The sequence below is a fragment of the Homarus americanus genome, unplaced genomic scaffold, assembly GCF_018991925.1.
Source record: "Homarus americanus isolate GMGI-L3 unplaced genomic scaffold, GMGI_Hamer_2.0 scaffold18703, whole genome shotgun sequence".
Classification (NCBI taxonomy): Eukaryota; Metazoa; Arthropoda; class Malacostraca; order Decapoda; family Nephropidae; genus Homarus; species Homarus americanus.
Genome location: NW_024749779.1, coordinates 6,138,856 through 6,160,045, shown reverse-complemented (window position 1 = coordinate 6,160,045; position 21,190 = coordinate 6,138,856). Strand labels below are relative to the sequence as shown.

General features: G+C 35.6%; 1 protein-coding gene across 4 annotated transcripts in view; it reads right to left on the bottom strand.

The window, feature by feature from the left end:
* Positions 1-466: 466 nt before the first annotated feature.
* LOC121853809 (endoplasmic reticulum membrane sensor NFE2L1-like) overlaps positions 467-21,190 on the bottom strand; it is a 99,616-nt gene continuing 78,892 nt past the window's right edge. For all 4 annotated transcript variants that reach the window (XM_042348184.1, XM_042348186.1, XM_042348185.1 and 1 more), the window contains exons 5-6: positions 7,024-7,214; positions 467-712 (exon numbers count right to left, since the gene is read on the bottom strand). In XM_042348184.1, coding sequence (XP_042204118.1) covers positions 482-712; positions 7,024-7,214 — 422 coding nt within the window. In that variant the 3' untranslated portion in view covers positions 467-481. The remainder of the gene's footprint in view (positions 713-7,023; positions 7,215-21,190) is intronic.

Here is a 21,190-nt window from a genome sequence, read left to right as displayed (position 1 = left end):
TTTTTTGTATTAGACAGACATGCCTAACCACTTTATTACCCAACTCTTAGGTAAGGATAAATACTGTATGTAAATTAGTTCTGATGAATTTACTTTAGAATGTATAATGACAGACCTGTGAACAACTTTATCAAAATTAAATAAATAAAAATTAAATAATAATAATAAAACTAATGCTGGAAATAGAGTTGTTACCATAAAAAAAACAGGCACTCATTCAAATGTCCAGTTTAAATGTTAATAACATGCTGAACCCAGTCTCACAAAAAAGACATATGTGTCAAATTATTTTCTCACTTCACATTGAATTCCCCAAAAATTTACACATATGCAAGTACAGTACTGTATACTGTACAAAGTACACATATACTAGTTGGAAAAAATCCTGGAAGAGATTGTGTGCACTACCCATCTTATAAGGGAAAGAGCATCATAACAAATACATGTGAATCTACATTTTTTTCTTTTCATTTGAGGAATATCAATACACCTGAGGATGCTTAAAAACACACCTTTTCAAAGAAATGGTGAAGATCAACACAAAAGATTTATTTACCTGTAATGATCGTGGGTGATGCGGGTGGAGCTGAGAGGCCTGGATCATGTCGTCCAGGGTATCGTTTAGCACGTCCAAACTATCTTCACTCTCCTCCTCTTCCTTCTCCGACACTGTCTTAACAAGGCTGTCTGAGTTGTTCTCAGATTCTGATGACTGAACAAAAATGAATAAATATTAGATGTTGTTTTAATAACCCACAAATTATAAAATATTAACTACAGTATACTATGGGTATACCCTGTACAGTACTGTAATTGTATACACTACAGCAATTAGGTTACTTAAACTGTACTACCTCAGAAGTTTTAAATCAATAAAACTTCATCAATCTGAAGACCAAAATGGATTTAGTAAGGGAAAAGGAACTAGAGAAGCTATATTTGGCTTGAGAATTTTGAGTGAAAGATCTTTAAGAGGTCCAAAGAAATTTGTATATCTGCTTTGTTGAAGGTAAAACACAATAAACTTATAGAGATCTTGGAAAATACAGGTATTTAATGAAGGAGATATTAGAATTCTAAAAATTCTTTACTGGCAAAAGTTCAAAGTTAGACAAGGAGTAAGACAAGGCAATGTTCAATCTCCAACATTGTATAATATATATTCAGAATTCTTATTGAGATAAGTTATTAGCAATAATGAAGGCATAAAAGTTAATAGTATAGTAATATCAAATATATTCTATGCAGTTGATACTGCTCTCATTATGGATAGTGAACAGGCAATACAAAAACTGGTTAACAGATTAGTGGAAAGAGATGAAGAATATCGTTTGAGTTACTGCTGTAAAGATGAAAGTAATGGTTGTCTCAGAATTGGAAATAAATCCTACAAAAAAAATATTGTGTATTTGGGAAGTAACTTTAGCTGTGATGGTAGATATGCAAAAATATTATAACATGAATAAGTCAAGCAAAAACAACATTTAATAATCTATAAGACCCAACAAAAAAAACATTAACTTCAATTTGAAAAGTTATACAGTACCCTGTATATGGACAGACTGTTGTATCAGTCAGATGCATGGACACTTTCAGCAGACACCAGAAAGAATGTTAACAATAAGTTACACTTACAGGAAAACAAATGAAGAAGTACTGTACTAAAGTTAGCAAAAACTTAACGAGAAATACTTGAAATCTACAGAAAAAGAAAAATTATATACTTTGGTCATATAATAAGAGATGATGGGTGAATAACAAAAATATTGATAACAGGCAAATTTAAGGGTAGGAGGGCCTGGGGAAGGCAGAAAGTGGGATGCATGAATGAAATTTAAAAAATTGGGTCCCCAGAAAGATACAAAATCTTGGAGAATTGGTAAAAACAGCCCAAAAATGTTTAGAGTGGAGGACTGTGTTTGTCAACCTTTAGATATGAGGGCAGTACTCTGATGGATTATCATCAGAAATTCACAGCCATTTTCCATGCTTGTGTAGGTTAGCCAGTGTTATCTAATGGCAGTTCTCCATGCTGAATGATCTCTTGCATCCACTCTTGTTAAGTTCTTTACTGTCATTTCTTCCAACCTCCCACAATGTCATTCTTGGCCTGTCCCTAGTTCTTCTCCCCTCCATATCTAAGATTCATGCACCTCTTGACCCAATTGGTCTCATCCATTCTCTCTACATGCTCAGATAATCCCAGCCTACCTCTACACAAAACTTAGCCAATACAGTACTGTATTCATAATACCCAGCAGCTCTCTTAGCTCCCAACAGTTTCCTATCTTTCAGTGTCACATTACACATGCACTTGACCATTCTCATTTCAGTTTGCTCAAGCCTGCATAAGTCATGCTCTTTAACTGCCCACATTTCACTGCTGTACAACATCATACTTCTCATGCTAGTTGCATGCATCTTTTCTTTCGTGTGGAGGGAAGGTCTTCTTGCTGTCAATAAAAGCAGCAATTCTTTAAACTTCCTCCATCCCTTTCTGTCTCTTGCAATTGAGCTAGCTTCAACACCCCCATCCAGCACTAATCATATCACTTATGTAACAGAACTCATCGACACACTCCAAGGATACATCCCATATGTTAAGTTTCTCCAACCTTGCTAATGCCACATGGTTACATTACACCTAAAAGTCAACAACATCCTGCAGTCTTCCATCTACTCCATTGTACCTCTTGTGTCCCCACTTTCCACACCACTGCCATTACCGAGTTACTGCCAACACCTTTTTTTACAGATAACACATGGCCATTTTCCACTTTCTACTATGGGTCCCTCACACACACACGCAAGTAATCTAAACTTTTGTTTTTACCACATTCAATCTCAAACTCTAAAAAACCTACAGAGTAGTCAGTTTATGAGTGGTAGAATAGAGAAAGAGTTTCTCAATTGCAAATTAAAGAAAGCCTAATTTGTGAAATTTAATGAAAAGAACTACCATATGTCTTAGGGTTTTTTTCAATTTCAACAAACAATGTGCACTAAATACTAACATCCATATTAATAAGTTTACTTTATATAGTAAATCCTCGACATATACAAGGGAAGCGTTCCTGAAAACCCTCGCATAAGTCGAAATCGTATACAGTATACTGAATACTTAGCTAAATGGGGAATAAACAGGATGAATTCCATAACCCAAAATGAAAATGTTCCAGACCCATTTTCAAGACAAATAAACCATAAAACAAATCTCTACAATATAATTTTTAAAATACTGTAATAGATAAAGCAAGAGTACAGTACAGTGTACAGAACCAAACAACAAAAACAGATACATCAACTTGGGTAGATGAGGTGATGGAGATGGTGGTGGTAGAGGTTTTACATAGTGGGTGATGGTGTTGGAGTGACATATGCAGAGTCATTAGGGTTGGAATCCATATCAGAGAGTATGACTTCTTGCATAAGGCTGAATTTTACTCGCATTAATTGAATTCCTGGTAGGAATAGGGTCTCCGTATACTGTATAAGCGAATTTGTATATGCTGAACTTGTATATATCAAGGACTTACTACAGTACAACATTTTATGATATCCTTTGAAGACAGAGATTTCCTTATTTGCTCCAAAACTTTTACAATCTTATTCACTTTATCAGGTCTTTTCCCACTCTCATGAAGGATGGCAAGAATTAAAGGCAAGGAAAGACACTTCTCTCAATTGCTGTCATTCAAGTACAGTACAGTACAGTATTCCTACTGACATAACAAATGTGTTCTTCCATAAGAACACCCCAAATATCTATCTGATTTACCCGTCATTTTGCTCAACCTAAGCTCAACCTTCAACAGTATGTTCATCCCCATAAACCCCTCACTGCTATGAAATCTGGTTATTCATATATTGTACTGTACAGTTCTGTACTATACTATACTGTACTATACTACACTGTACTGTACAATACTGTACCATACTACACTGTACTATACAATACTGTACACTGTACTGTACAATACTGTACTATACTTCACTGTACTGTACAATACTGTACTACAGTATACTACACTGTACTGTACAATACTGTACTATACTACACTGTACTATACAATACTGTACTATACTACACTGTACTGTACAATACTGTACTATACTACACTGTACTGTACAATACTGTACTACAGTATACTACACTGTACTGTACAATACTGTACTATGCTACACTGTACTGTACAATACTGTACTATACTACACTGTACTGTACAATACTGTACTACAGTATACTACACTGTACTGTACAATACTGTACTATATTACACTGTACTGTACAATACTGTACTACAGTATACTACACTGTACTGTACAATACTGTACTATACTACACTGTACTGTACAATACTGTACTACAGTATACTACACTGTACTGTACAATACTGTACTATGCTACACTGTACTGTACAATACTGTACTATATTACACTGTACTGTACAATACTGTACTACAGTATACTACACTGTACTGTACAATACTGTACTACAGTATACTACACTGTACTGTACAATACTGTACTATACTGTACTGTACTGTATATCCCTGCTTCACTTCGAGTGCCTTCCTCTCTTCAGCCTTCCACCTCCTTTATGATCTTCCTATGTTCTTCTTACCATTAGCCTCTGAATTATAAAGTATATAATCTTTTTATCAATCTATCACATTCCATTCCCTCAAAATGACCATACCACGAGTGCAAACTCTGATCCACTTTCTGCCGTACAACTCCTTAATTTTTTCATCTCCTTATTTCTAGATCTCTAATTCTTTGCAACTTATTCACCCCAAATCTTGCTCTCAAACACTTTACTTGTCAATTCAAATCACATATTCATGAAAAAAGGTTGACTAATTTATTCTCTTGTTTATCATCATCTGTGCCTCCTTCAATAAACTTCTCTCTCAGTACAGTACAGTACAGTACAGTACTCTTAATACTTTCTTTCATCTGCTACTGTGAAATTCAATTCATCACGTATTGTACCATTTACTGACATCTCCACAACTTGATATCTTTAACACTTCATTTCCTATATTATAATATCCCAATTCAAGCTAACATTCCTTTATCCTTGCCGTCCTTCTCTACCTACAGTATTTTCATCACTTAAGTTTTGTTCACATTCACTATTAACATTTCCGGAGTACATATACAGTACATTTAAACCCTCTCACTGGTATATTTTTTTCTTTTCGAAGGAGCCAGTAGAGCTTGGTGTTCAGCAGTTCTAGATTTATGACCTAAATCTACAATTGTGGCTTGTAACCATGATTTTGAGCATCTTTTAAACAATGCAGAAGAGTAGTGCCAGACTATCTGTGAGCAAAATGGTACTCACAAGCAACTAGATAATATACAGTACTGTATATGATAAACACAAAATATAAGCAACAGCTATATATATACAGATATATATTTTTTTTTCTTTATCAATCAATTAAAGAATCAAGATTTATGACTATAGATCAAAATTTGTGTAAATAAAATTGTGTTAGAGAAACAAAAAATGAGCTTCTCTTTTAAGCCTCCTTCACACAGTCATTTTTTGTCACACAACTTAGAAATCAATGGAGTTCAATGAATGTCTGCGTGTAAAGGTCCCATTGAAATCCACTGATTTCTAAGTGGCCGTGAATAAATAAATAAATAAGGCAGCTCATGTGAAAGAGTCCTTAAATGTAGCACTTGTAACCAGCACCTTTAAAATTTTTAAAGACAGTACAGTACAGGCAATCCCCGTTATTCATAGCCTCGGTATTCATAACCCTGTTTATCCGCAATCAATTTATTGTTACCCATTTCCACTATTCGCAATGGTTGCCCCGTTTATTCGAAATTCTTCCGAACAAAAATTCTGAACCGCATGCCTTAACCGTAGCGTAGGACAGCATGTGTACGTGTGTACGTATTCCTCCACCATACGCTCCCGCTCGCCTCAGTCTCACACGTGCTGGTGTGTTTTGTGTGATCTCGCAGTTGTGTTTTGTGTGATCTTGCAATGCCTAAGCGACCAGCTACTAAAACTCCCAGCAATGTTGCTAAGAGATCACGTGTGGCAGTTACGTTGGACGTGAAATTGAATATCGTAAAAAGACATGAACAAGGAGAAGGAACGTCAGTGATTGGGCGCATGCACGGCTTGGCTCCCTCTACGGTGTATTCTATAGTTAGAAGCGCCGACAAGATCAAGGAGATGGCCGGGTCTGCAACACCACCGACGGCTACGAAGGTGACGAGGTTCCGTGATGCTGAGATGGAGAGTATGGAGCAGATGTTGAGCACGTGGATTGACGACCAGACCCAGCGCCTTAAAACACCTTTATCGCAACGCATGATTCAACAGAAGGCAGTGGAGAACAACAGCTTTCAGTGCAAATTGACAGCGATAATGAGTGAGGTGGCTGACGACCCTGGCAGTGAAGAGAGTGAGGTAGCTGACAACCCTGGCAGTGAAGAGAGTGAGGTGGCTGACGACCCCAGCCTCCTCTCACCCCAGTAAACCTTCACCCTCTCCCCTAATGCCAACTTCAGCAAGCAAGCAACACAACACATCAGGGGTAAATTAACAGTCTACGCTTAAAACTTAACTTACACACCTACGCACATAAACATTCAAACACTCAAACATGTGAAGTACCCCAGTATACTGTACTTGTAAACATATACTGTACACCTAATAAACTCAGTGTTTTTTATTGATATTTATTTGATATTATGCCCTTGTTTCTTTATTTATTTTATGTTCTAAATGTATTGAGTAGAACAAGCGTTAAAATCTGACGACCGTGACCACCGCGATGCCAGTATCCACCCTATTTACATTATTTCTTATGGGAGAAATTGCTCCGCTATTTGCAATTTCCATATTCGCAATGAGTTTCATGCCCGTAACCTTTGCGACAAGTGAGGCAGCCCTGTACTATTATCATTTCATCAGAACTTATTTAATGCTCAGTTTAAATAAATATTATCTAATGCTTATATTTTCTAGATACAAAGCAAAAACATACCTTCCAAACGGTCTCTCCAGTTTCAGAGCAGTCGAGTCCAACAAATTGAAGTGCCTCGTCAAGATTGAACTCTAGATTAAAATCTGCCACAGTCTCGTTGAGGGTGAAGGAAGGCGAATTAAGGGATGAGACAGGTTCAAAGGTCACGTCACCTCCACTAATTTGACTCTCAGGTGAAAGTACGTGCTCACCTGCATAGAAAATAGAAAAAGGAATTAACAGATAATAATAACACAGCCTCAAAATGAATGAATAAACTGCATGTGTAAAAAAAAAAAAAAATCTGTACTAAAAGATGATAACTCAACTATGTAAAAATGTGTGGGAAGATAAAGTTTCTTGAGTATAAGTGTGAAAACATGCTAACGCTGTGTTCGTCAAAAACTTTCATTTACAGTATCTCAAAAAGTATCTGCCAGGATGGGTCCGATGACTTTCGGAATGCTACATGCAACTTGTGATGTCCCAGGATGGTTGGTATGTGTGGCTCTGTGACATACTGATCCTACTACATTTGGTAATCGAGCATCACATTAAGTACACCAAAATAAATACTGTACACATTGCATTACTTTTGATACATTACAGTACAGTATATACCAAAGTAAATGCATGTCCCAATATCTATCATCCATGGTATCATAATGTTTCACACAGACTGTGGACAGATACTTTTTTGAGATACTGTACAGTAGTGCAGAGTATATAAATGATACAAAGTATATAAGGTGTCTAACATTCTAATACATGTATCAACACTGACAAAGTTTGGAAGAAAGTAGATGGTGCTGTTATTGTCTTACCTGTGATATTACTGAACAAGTTGTTATATAAAACACAAAATATGGAAAAGAAATCTGAATTTGTGCCAAACTAAAGAAAGATGACAGTGAATGACAGTGTTTAAAACATTATACAGTACATACAGTACAGTAATGTGAATGCTAACAAGAGCAGCACTTGTAGTTTGTAAATCATAAAGGAGTACAGTTTTAAAAATTTTATTCAACAATATTTTCTTCATTATAATGGACTTACTTTTAGTTTCTGATTACTGTACTTATTTCAAATTATAATGAAGGAACAAGAAATATACAGAAGTGATTAAATAAGTACACCTCATGTGCAGTACTGTTTATGATCACCATGAATCTTTTCATCCACCTTACCACACAAAGGTGCCTGTACAGTAGTTGCCTAATTGTAGGAGCACACACACACACATACTGTGTATAGATGTACATGTTTCACAAAGCAATTATTAATAAATACACATAAGAACATGGAAGGCCTTGAGCCCATTTCTATTTTCATGTTTTCTTCAAGAATACATTATTAGTGAATATAATCTCAAAACCTTCAGATAGCACATGTATACAGTATCTAGCTAAGGATTCCACCCAGAGCAGTAACCGCTACCACAACAAACAAGTAACTAAAGATATGAAAGAAAGAAGATAAATATGGTAATGCTAAAAATACTGATAAGAAACAGGATAACAAATTTGGAGATTTCACACTAAAAACTAGCTGTTTACTTCTGATAGCAAGCCCATGTAGAAAGCATCCATCTGTCCCTGAAACTCAATAATTATCTTATTTTCTTAACTAATGTAATTCATATGCATGAACATACCCAAGTCTTTAACCCTATGGATGCATTGGTTGACTCCAATTGAAAAAGCATTATCATCACTGAATATGACAGTCAACTGTAGTTAACAGATGTCAAAAAATGTTTCCCCTTACCCAGCCATCTGCCATTTTCTGAGTCATGTAATGAGCACGAGACACCCGGGGAAACAATGGAAACAAGCACTTTGTAATCAACTTGGACCAAAATAACTTTGTTCTTTGTTTGTTGTATATACCCCTGTATCTTAATTCTGATCCAAAAAACAAAATACAGGGTAGTCTGATAATTTACAATGTTTTGACAAGAGATAAGAGACAGCATCCTATTTATTCTGATGGGTAGCCCTAAAACTCTGACACTTTCTCCCATCTAATAGTTTTCTCCCCATTCCCTTCAGGACACCAAGAGTAGGAAGAGGAAGAAATATTGCAGATTATGTATAAAAATACAGGTACTGTACTATGAATGTACAGTACTGTACAATACTTGCATACCAGTACTATACAGTATTTAGCAGTAGGTAAATACTACACGAGAAAGAATATAGTACAGTAATGTACAGTGGGGTATGCTATAACGAAAGGATCCTACTATGAATATTCCTATAACGAACGGTTTTACCTATAAAATTGAGAATGCTATAACCAACGAAACTCCTACAACGAACATAATTTATTTATTTTTTTTTTTTTTCTAATTTATTGTTTTATTATTACAAATATTAATGATATTCTTTATTTCAGGGGTTTAGATGCATATTTATGCACTTTTTTACAATTTTTACAATTTTATATTATATTTTTCAGTGTTAAGTGGTTGTATTTGGGGGCCTGGAACGGATTAATCCTATAACAAACGAATGCTATAACGAACAAGGTTCTAGAACCAATTAGATTCGTTATAGCATACCCCACTGTATATGGATTTGGATGACAGCGAGAAAAAACTGAACTGGAAAGCAATAAATAAATTAATTAATAAATACAGTAAAGTATACAAGAATCACACTAAAACAGTCATTAAAAAGTGAAAAATGAGTGAGAAACAATAAAACTGAAAAGCATATACAGTAAATGGTAAAGTACTGTATGGAAAATATGAAATTCAGAAGGTCTATCTAACTGAGGTATGAAATATTTTTCTTCCTATACTGGGCCTTAGTGGTAAAAAAAAATGTACTGGGGGGCTTAATAAATGCATTTTTTCCCCTCGCCAACAGTAGGTGCCATTTTCTATTATGGAGTCACTGTCTCATCACCTGCACACTCTCCCCAGACTTTACTCCTCCACTCCTTAATACTGTATCTCTCTTCACTATGTTTCTTGGTCATCTCTTCCCTCTCTATTCCTTTACTTTAGTTGTTTTTAAAGCTGTTTTTTAATAGTCTTCTTGTTTAATTACATGTCTTAAGTTAGGAAATTTTCTATATGATGTCATTATTTTCTCTAACACTTCCTGGTATTATTTCATATTATCCAAGTGTTGGGGTATTCTCAACATTTTATTGCATGTCTTTACCTCAAATACTTTTAAATTTCCTCTGAACTGTCTTAAACCCTTCACTACAGGAATGCCACTATTAATACTGTACTGTATTTTATTTGACTAACACCAGCTGATTATATTCAGCTCAGAGGGGAGCCTGTACACCAGGGGGGTAATGCCATACATTCTGCCTATCTGTCCAATTCAAGTAGTACTGTAATAGTGTCCATAATCAGCCACACATCTTCATCTTCTGCTGGTTGTACTGTATCATCAGCATAATTAAAGTTACATACATATAAATAATAATTATTTCCTTCCATGGACCCTCTCTTATTCAGAACTTCACAGACTAGCATCTCTGTATACATGAATAAGTTAATATAAATTAGTGACAACACACTGCAAATAGGCTATTTATTGATTTCGTTTTTTAAGTACCAGGTCGCTAATAACAAAGAGGAGTCTTTATCTTATATAACACATCCATAAATAATAACAGAAAGAGGTTTAGTGTTGATTTGCATTAAACCTTTTCCCACTTACAATAAAGACAATATGATATAAAGTCAACCTGTGTTATAAATCACAAAAAATTTGGTATGAAATATAATAAAAATAAATTCTGAACTGAATCAGAAAGCAAAAACCTGAAGAACAGATGGAGGTGTGAGTATAGTACTGTACTGGCTCAGTGTTCAACAGTGAGGACTTACTTCATGATGCCAGATAAATGTCTATAATGAAGGAAGAAGGTGTCTGAGGGAAACATGTAATAGGCAGCAGGATGCACTGTATATACTTGTACAATAATGTAAAGTAAATATGATTACTGTACTAAAAGTCTGAGGAAACTGGAAATATGAGACAGAACAGAAGAGACTCATAGGCTTGTTTGGAATAAAATACTGTACTAAATAATAAAAGAGACATAGAAAATACTTCACCTAAAAAAGCATTTCAAAATGAATCCTAACATCTACAACCAATAAAGTTGAAATGATAATAACTAAAGTACAGAAAAATGAAAACACTGAAGTATTACATTTTCTTCTCAAAATAAATATTGCCATACCAACACACTAGTACCAATTTGCCAGCAATATTTCTATTATGCAATTAAGTCAATTAATACAGTACTATAGCTGATTTAACTGTTAAACAACCAATTACAACAGTTGAATCAAACCTTATTGACCAATGTGTGAACCTCAAACTATCGATACAATAAAATAAATTTCACATATAAATAAATATTCAATAATTAACTTCAAAACTTTAATGACTCAGTTAAGCTTATCAATTATTTCTATATTGTACTCATCAAGTTCTCCCAACTGAAGATATGAACAGTATTCTTGTGTTACTTATTAGCTCTAGCTGAAATTAAATCTATGAAAAGAAAAAAGTTACAAACTTTCCTGGCTTGTTTTATTCTTCTGTCACTGTAAACACAACTATGAAGATAACCAAAATACTTCACTGTAATTTTCTTATTCCATAACTATAAGACCTGATATATACCTTTAAAGGCATAGGTCTTATACTACCATTCATCTTTTACTCTATATTCACAATTATGTGAAAAATATATAAATAAATCTTTAGCTGACTACAGCCCACCTCCCGAGGCCCAGCAACATTAGTGTGCCTCCTGCCAGCTTGGACCTACCTGGGCCTCCCTCACCAGACCATCAATGGTCCCAATATGATTAATGATTCTCCCCTGGAAGCACAATGAACCAAAATCGTTTCCACACAAACTGAGAGATGGCCAGTACTGTCCACAAGCATGTGCTGTTGGCAATTATACAGTATTTCTAATATAAACAACCAATACTCTTACTAACAACATAGCAAAATACATTAAATTTTCTATTAAAAAATTATATCCAAGCACTAATAATTCTGAAGAAAAAATGAATACAGTAATATACATTGTATTCCTACAAAAACCAATTATAAGGAAAAGAACTAACTATAATATGGGTTCACACTAAAACATTAACAAACAAAAGCAGAGGAACTACGAAAACACAGTACTGTACATGTACTGTACTGTACTGTACTGTACTGTACACATAAAAAAAAGAAGTCTACCGGTAACTAAAATGTCAACTGTACAGGCAAGCAGTGTATAAAATCTAACACAACATAAACTCTTTAACACTTACTCGTTTATATAGTTTACATCCGTTAACTTCTTCAGTTCAATTCAAGGTTATCATTCCTCTTTCTTCTGCAATGTATTTTTGCAAGCTATGTCCTTCACAAACTGACACACAAGATTAGTTGCTGATGCAATCCCAACGGCGCACTTTGTTCTATACACGTAACTGTATTCTGAATACAGTCTTTTATGGCCAAAGGGGTTATAATGCAACTCGGCAGCGGCCACGAGGATCACTATCTCACTAACCATCACTTCTTTAAACACTACAAGCACTGACTTGATGTTACCTCCACACTATCACCATCACTGCAACTGTTAGACAACTATGCTACAGCACTGAGAGCTCAAGCGACTGGGAGGGTCCAACACCAGACAGGTGGTAGGTTATCAGCCAACCCGCCAATATGGCTGCGCACCCAACAGGAAACTTGGCCAAATGGTGTAACAAAGACTCTCCTCCAGGGGTTTGGGGGTACTACACTTTTTGGGGGGAGAGCAGAGGGGGGCCAGCTGTGGGTGGGGGGGAGGGGGGTGAATACCATGAAGGGTTGGTCCCGCAAGGGTTGACTAACGCCAGCCGGATATCCCATCACACAATGCTGCCGCCAATATCCCGCTGGGACGCCCCAAACGCTACCCCCCAGCAATCATCATGTGCCGCCAACTGGGCAACCCCAGACTGCGTTTTCTTTTCTAAAATTTTACTTTTCATTTTTTTTAAATCTGATATTCTTCAGTGAGTCGCATTCATCAGACAGTGTTTTAAAAATACTTGGCCTCAATGAAATTGTCATTCATAAAACTTATCCTTATACAAGCAGCACACGATCATCATACAGATGGCAACCCAACCCACATTGTTCAACGTAGCGGCAGACATTCAATAGCTGTGACTTTGACAGGTGAGATTAATGAAAGCCAATTTTCATAATTCGACAAGGTAAGAAAAATATCTCCTGCTGAGTCTAACCAACTTTAAGAGAGGTCTATGGACAGAGGTGGGCTTACACAGACTCATGGGGCACCTCCCAGCATCTCCCACCATAATCTTCAACTGTCCAATTGTCTCACGCGGCCCAGTCAGGCCCGCCTCCCTAAAGCTCGATTAGCCCCTATATGGTGGGCAGCTATAGCCTCTCTCAAAAGGCTGGTCACCTCACAGCCATTGTAGCACACCACTTCTACCATCATTTCTATACATCATTTACTTCTTTCTTGTACGTACCATTTGTTTTTAATGTAAATATATTTTCTTACTGGTAATATGGTACTACTGATGAAGGCTTATAAAAATATATATATATATATATATATATATATATATATATATATATATATATATATATATATATATATATAAAAATATATATATATATATATATATATATATATATATATAAACATGTGATTTGAACTCTTTTTAATCATGACTTTCATACCTCTATAAAAATACTGTACAGTATAGCTATGGTACTAATACAATAGTGCTAAGAAATTAGCCAACTTAATGTATGCTAATGTATAATCAGCAATACTGTAATGCTAAAAAAAAAATTATCTAGATATATTCAATTATAAATAGTTACAGTATATCAATCTAAAAATTTCCTTATAATATTTTTCTCTTTTTTTTCCAATTTCATTACACTATACAGTTCAGTATAGTATATGAAACACCCTGATGGAATCCTTCCACCGAAGATCCGTTCACAGTATCTAGTCTTTACAATGTCTCTCCTTAGCCCTAAAGTTCTACTGAGACATAAATTACCATGAAAGTCACACAATTTTCAGGTAACTCTGAAAATGAATTTAGGCCTCCTGACTCTTAACAGGTCTTTACGGCGCTTTAAAGTGTGACATCATCAATGTTCCTGGGATTCTTTCTTGTGAACAATAAGTGGATGTCTTTCAGTTTATTCTTTCTTAGGTACCCACACTAGATTTTTACTTATATGTTAAAAGTGATTAAATATTGTCCTTATAGAAAACAATCATATGATATTACAAATAAAGTTTTTATGTCAAACTAATCATTATTAATATAAAATAAAACACAAAGTTTACAGATACAGAACTGATTTACAAATAAAAAATAACCAATTAACTTTCTAGGCTAAATTTAATTATCACAGTATTTTACATTCAATACAAACTAAATTAATCACAAACTAAAATTCAGAGTTTATCAAACTTATTTAAATTATCATGAGTTAAAGCACAAAAAGCATGTGTCAATTAACAATCCAATAGCCAAGTGCTTCCAATCTAATTTAGTGGAACTCTCAAGCCTTGGAAACCTTCTCCTATTCAGTACATATTAACTGTTACTTCTCTAAAATTTTAAACCATTTCAAATAATGAGCAGAGTACTCATAATAGATCTTGATAAATATAAAATTAGCTATTTGTGGGTTCTCTTAAATGTGCTGTTAACATTCCTTTATGTTAACAACACTATGATATTAATGAATCTACCAACACGTCAAGATACTGTACCTACCTCCCCCCCCATCCCCTCCACCAACAATCTACCTGCTCTCCTCCACCAACAATAGCCCACCCACTTCCAACCACCCCCCCACCACCCTCTCCCCCCTGTTACAGCCTAAGCTTCCAAATCCTCCTTGTGCTTAATGACACAATATTTTCACCTCTCTTGATTGTCATGCCTTCAAATCTTCTTGTTTCCTTGAACAGCATATACATGTACAGTCTTGACAATGCTGCTTCTCTTTTGTAAATGTTAATCTTTACAGCAGTATAATCAAGTTTTTCATTCATATCATAATCAACTTTATTCAAATATATACTGTATACTGTATTTACATGGCTACTACTGCAGAGTCTGAGGGGCTGGGATGTTTGTCTCTCTTATATACTATCCATGAAAGCTTGTTGGTAGGATTCATTTTTTATATGCTTAGACACTTTGAAGCCATACTTTAGACGGTCACAACACAGATAATTCAGTGCATAGTAACAAAATTCTTTAACCTTCAGATGTATTTAAACATGACATAATGAGATCTTAAAGCTGTGTCAATATTATATTATCATCGACATTACAGTATACAGTAAGTTATGTACAGTACGTACCAGTATTTTTTTCCCCACAGATCTTGAGCCCTGACATTTTGTTGTTAGACTCAAAAGGGTTTAGTAAATGTCATTCAAAATGGAGAGCATAAATTTTGCACTAGTCAGGGCTGAGGTATTCCAACAACTCATAATTCCTAGCAGTACTTTACATTATCTTAACTTGTTAAGTAATAAAGTAATATAATATATATATAAGAGAGAGAGAGAGAGAGAGAGAAGAGAGAGAGAGAGAGAGAGAGAGAGAGAGAGAGAGAGAGAGAGAGAGAGAGAGAGAGAGAGAGAGAGAGAGAGAGAGAGAGAGAGAGAGAGAGAGAGAGAGAGAGAGAGAGAGAGAGAGAGAGAGAGAGAGAGAGAGAGAGAGAGAGAGAGAGAGAGAGAGAGAGAGAGAGAGAGAGAGAGAGAGAGAGAGAGAGAGAGAGAGAGAGAGAGAGAGAGAGAGAGAGAGAGAGAGAGAGAGAGAGAGAGAGAGAGAGAGAGAGAGAGAGAGAGAGAGAGAGAGAGAGAGAGAGAGAGAGAGAGAGAGAGAGAGAGAGAGAGAGAGAGAGAGAGAGAGAGAGAGAGAGAGAGAGAGAGAGAGAGAGAGAGAGAGAGAGAGAGAGAGAGAGAGAGAGAGAGAGAGAGAGAGAGAGAGAGAGAGAGAGAGAGAGAGAGAGAGAGAGAGAGAGAGAGAGAGAGAGAGAGAGAGAGAGAGAGAGAGAGAGAGAGAGAGAGAGAGAGAGAGAGAGAGAGAGAGAGAGAGAGAGAGAGAGAGAGAGAGAGAGAGAGAGAGAGAGAGAGAGAGAGAGAGAGAGAGAGAGAGAGAGAGAGAGAGAGAGAGAGAGAGAGAGAGAGAGAGAGAGAGAGAGAGAGAGAGAGAGAGAGAGAGAGAGAGAGAGAGAGAGAGAGAGAGAGAGAGAGAGAGAGAGAGAGAGAGAGAGAGAGAGAGAGAGAGAGAGAGAGAGAGAGAGAGAGAGAGAGAGAGAGAGAGAGAGAGAGAGAGAGAGAGAGAGAGAGAGAGAGAGAGAGAGAGAGAGAGAGAGAGAGAGAGAGAGAGAGAGAGAGAGAGAGAGAGAGAGAGAGAGAGAGAGAGAGAGAGAGAGAGAGAGAGAGAGAGAGAGAGAGAGAGAGAGAGAGAGAGAGAGAGAGAGAGAGAGAGAGAGAGAGAGAGAGAGAGAGAGAGAGAGAGAGAGAGAGAGAGAGAGAGAGAGAGAGAGAGAGAGAGAGAGAGAGAGAGAGAGAGAGAGAGAGAGAGAGAGAGAGAGAGAGAGAGAGAGAGAGAGAGAGAGAGAGAGAGAGAGAGAGGAGAGAGAGAGAGAGAGAGAGAGAGAGAGAGAGAGAGAGAGAGAGAGAGAGAGAGAGAGAGAGAGAGAGAGAGAGAGAGAGAGAGAGAGACTTACCTATTAACAATTCCCCTTAATCCCAACCTTTAACATTCTGCCATCCCTTAATGCATCTTATCTCCCACTCCTCTCCATCAATGTATGTGACTATGGGTGTTAAGTTCACGTCATCACGCCCATCATTTCCAGCCCAACAAGCTCACATCTGTCTCCCGACCCAACCCTCTCCATTAAGGGCCTCCCTCCCACACGTCTTACCCAAGCCTACAAAGTTCCAACTACGCAACATACTTTTTTTACCTTTGTTTGATTCAAATCTTCCTAAATTGAAACAATCTTAGTTAAAGAACGATTAAAATTATATAAACCGTTTCTTATTTGTTACATAAAACCTTATCTACTTAAATATCCCATGGCAACATAAAACTACACAGTACAGTATATCCTCAAACAAAACTTTGGAAATTCTTCAGCTAAACAATTGACTAAATTTTTATTCCCTTGACAGCAGTTGGTAGAGAGGGCATTGTTATATATAATTATATGCTAGGATGTTCAGTGAAGGTCCTGCGGACTAGTGCTGAGTCACACCTCATTCACCAGGCTACACCACACTCAAGAGAAGCTAAAAGTGTGACACCTACAATAACAGCACTCAACATGCCATGAGTTTTATACCATTAACAACTGTTTTATTTAATTATAATGAATAAATACTGTTGCTAAATGAAATCCAAACATTACATCAAAACACTACATAAATTAAATAAAATAACTTTCTTTAAAACAGTTCTCAAACTTGCCTGAAAATTAATTTACAAACATTCACATTTAAGCAGCCTGTAGTGGGAGAGCACCTAGTTGATATTGTAAGTAGCATAGTATGCTGGCATTTCCCCTTAAGTCTGAGGCTCGTTAATAGGATTTACGGCTAGCTTTTTTTTTAATTGACTTCTCAGAATCAAAACAATAGTCAGCTTGACCCAGTGGAATCTGCCTTTGGCCATTTAGTTCTTCTGATAACAGAAAACTGCCATTATCTTCATTATAAAAGTTTGGATGAATACACATTCTTCTGAGCCTGAGTTACAGTAAAATTTTATGTACATTTTATTTAGTTTTTTGAAGTTTACAGTTAATTAATTTGATAGTTCTCCATTCTTCTTTAAAAGAATCTGAAAAAATAAAGTCACAACTCAACTATTGTAAATGTTTACATACATGTGTATAGTACATGTATCTATGTGTGAGTAAATGTGAGCTTGTGAAAAGAAGAAATTACAGTACTGTACAAGATTAAAAAATTTCCAAAAACATCAAATTTTCATCCACTTGTCTTCATCCCTACTGCATAACTAAGGTGCTTTGGGAACTACAGAGAGAATATATTGCTTGAGAAGTGACAGAGCAGAAATAATTTGTCAAGACCCAGTGTGGTAACCCTGAAGGAAACAATGCCACGTTACACCACCTCTCTCGGATAACTACTGCACTCATATTGACTATCGTCCCTAATCATTACAGATACAGTACACAATCATATTCTACACCTTTGTTAACATTAAGTTTCCACCATCTCTAACATAAACAGTACGATGTCAGCCAGACTATACGGTACAGTATAACTAAATTGGAAATTCCCAACCTACCCGGTACCTGGTACAGTATAGTTCTCTGATGAGAAATTAAAACCCAACCAAGTCAGGAACAATCAAGATAAATTATAATCAAACATAGAAATAATACCTTTCCCGACAGAGGACTTGGTGATAATTACACTAGGTATACTCAATAGCAAGAGCATATGCAAGCTAATTCCACAATATTTTATAAAAATTTTAGAAAAAATTAATCTCTACACACTAATTGCATTTCTTTGTTTAAAAAAATTAAGAAAAAATCTGTGTATTGTACTTTAATACACAAAGTATAATATATAGTACAGGTATATATTTTTTTAGGTATATGCTATTCCTGGCTGTGGCTTTGTTTTGCTCTGTGTGCGCACTAAGACCAGAAGGATATAAAACACACTCCAATTCCCTACAATACCTGTTCTACTGATCTTAATATTTAGTATATCTGAGTATATGATTTTCAGAGTAATGTACCAGGCATTTTACATACTGTACTGTAAAAATATGAATACAGGACTGTACAATATTAACAGCATAAGCAGGAGGAAAAAGAGGAGGAGGAGGAGGTAAAGAAGAAGACAGAATAAACAAGGAGGAGATGAAGAAGATGGAATGAAGGAGAAAAAAAGCTGAAGGAAAAGGAGGAGAAGGAAAAGGAGAAGGAAAAGAAGGGGTTAAAGAAGAAGCCAGAATCAAAGAAAATATGGAATGAACAAAGAAAGAAAGAAAGAAAGAAAGAAAGAAAGAAAGAAAGAAAGAAAGAAAGAAAGAAAAACTAACCATGCACATGATCACTCACTTGAGAAAAATAAAAGTAAAATTTGACCCTGAAATCATGACCCACCCAGGAGTTCCGGACACAACCTTGAACATTACACTGCAGTCTTCTTAAGGCCCTCAACAGCCAAGTGAAAATTCTCATTATACAATAGATACCAAAGTGTCCTGATCAGTACCTTCAACCACTTTCATTACATTCCATAGCCCAAGGTTTGTCCATAAAATTATTCAGAGCAGACATAGGTGTTTACTACATCAGGATGAAGTCAAAATACTACACTTCCTGGTAGTGTGACGATGACGATGCAGGTGAAATCCAGCATGACAAGGAGGAGTAAGGATGACAATTCAGAGGGTGGTATCCAAAATATTGGTGACTTGTCAGTTTGAGCGGAGACTGAGCGTAACACCGGTAGCACACACAGTGATTTGCTGAAATACTGACTAGAATGACCTATGGTGACTTATTAGCCACCTACAACATGATAACCTCTTTTTTTAAGTGACAGGAAGTATTTTCATTACAGTACAAAAAAAAAAGTACTGCTTCTTCCTTGAAAGCTCATCTTTCAAAGGATATACCCGTACAGTACAACAAGATTTTACATCTGAGTCTCTGATATTTTAAAAACAATGTAAGGCAATTCTTCAGATATTTTGGAAACTTAAAGATTTTGTCGTGGTCAATCTCCAACAATTACTGCTTTAAGTCCTCACCACAATAACTGGAAGCAAAAGTACATCACACAGCCCATATCAGGTATTTTTCTAAATACTGTACTATACTGTACTTAAATACAGCAAGCAGATTTATGACTGAAGAAAAATACCCCCAAAATCAGAATGCTTTAGTGGGATAAACAGTGAAGTTGATACAGAAGTACTGTACTGTACACCCAAAACAGTAAATGTAATTGGCACTCCAACAATCAATGTATTTTAATGACTAAGCCTTCAAAACAAAATATACCAATATCCTGTAACATCAATAGGATTAATGATGCAGGGCAGCTACACAGATTATTCAATTCCTAGCACACGGGCACTAGTGTACTGAATAGTAAAACTGATACAATATTCACAACTAAAATAGTGTTCTAATATAATAAAATTAGCTAGCCTGATGTTTATAATTTAATTGATATTGTACTGATTAGATTTTCCTTATGAAGTGTCACACCTTTAGGTACCTATCTTTGCATAGTTATCTAGAGGTGTGACACTGGCGGACTAGCATTTTAGCTTAATGTTCATGTGGGTAGCATTCCTTAAAAAATATATATATATATACTGTATGTATGTGTATATATATATATATATATATATATATATATATATATATATAATATATATACAGTCTATAAAAATCTATATTTCAATGATCATACTGATCAATCCATAATGACTTGGTAATGTAGTTGCATATTTGAATGTTACTTGACATAAAATAAAGCCATTTTTTATTACTACTAAAATTTCTTATACAATACTGTAAAACAAAGTGATCTTGATATATATAAAAAAAATCCTGCTAGGCAATCATGGATTCTAATACAAACTCTTTTTTATATTTGCTGCATACTGTATCAAGTTAATAATAATAATCACAATAAAAGCACTGCTTTATTCCTCAACCGGCTGAGAATATCAAAGTTTTGATCATACCAGATGGTTTATAAAAAGTCACAGACCCTGTAACCCGAACACAATCTCATTCAAGATCTTTTCTATAAGAACATTGATAGCAGTTTTTTATATATTAAATTTATAACAAAATTTTTAGTAAACACAAGATTTTTGTCTAAAGAGAAAAATCACTTTCACAAATACAGTATTACATACAGTACATTCTTGCCAGATGATCTCATAGTTTCATGTCAAGGCAAAGTCAGATGGTTATGGTAACTCCCTCATCATAAATACCGGTATAGTAAATGTCATTTTCATAATTAAAGACAACTAATGAACATTATAATAGCACAAATATCAACATGCTCAACATCAACATTCACAAAACAATATACTTATCTATAC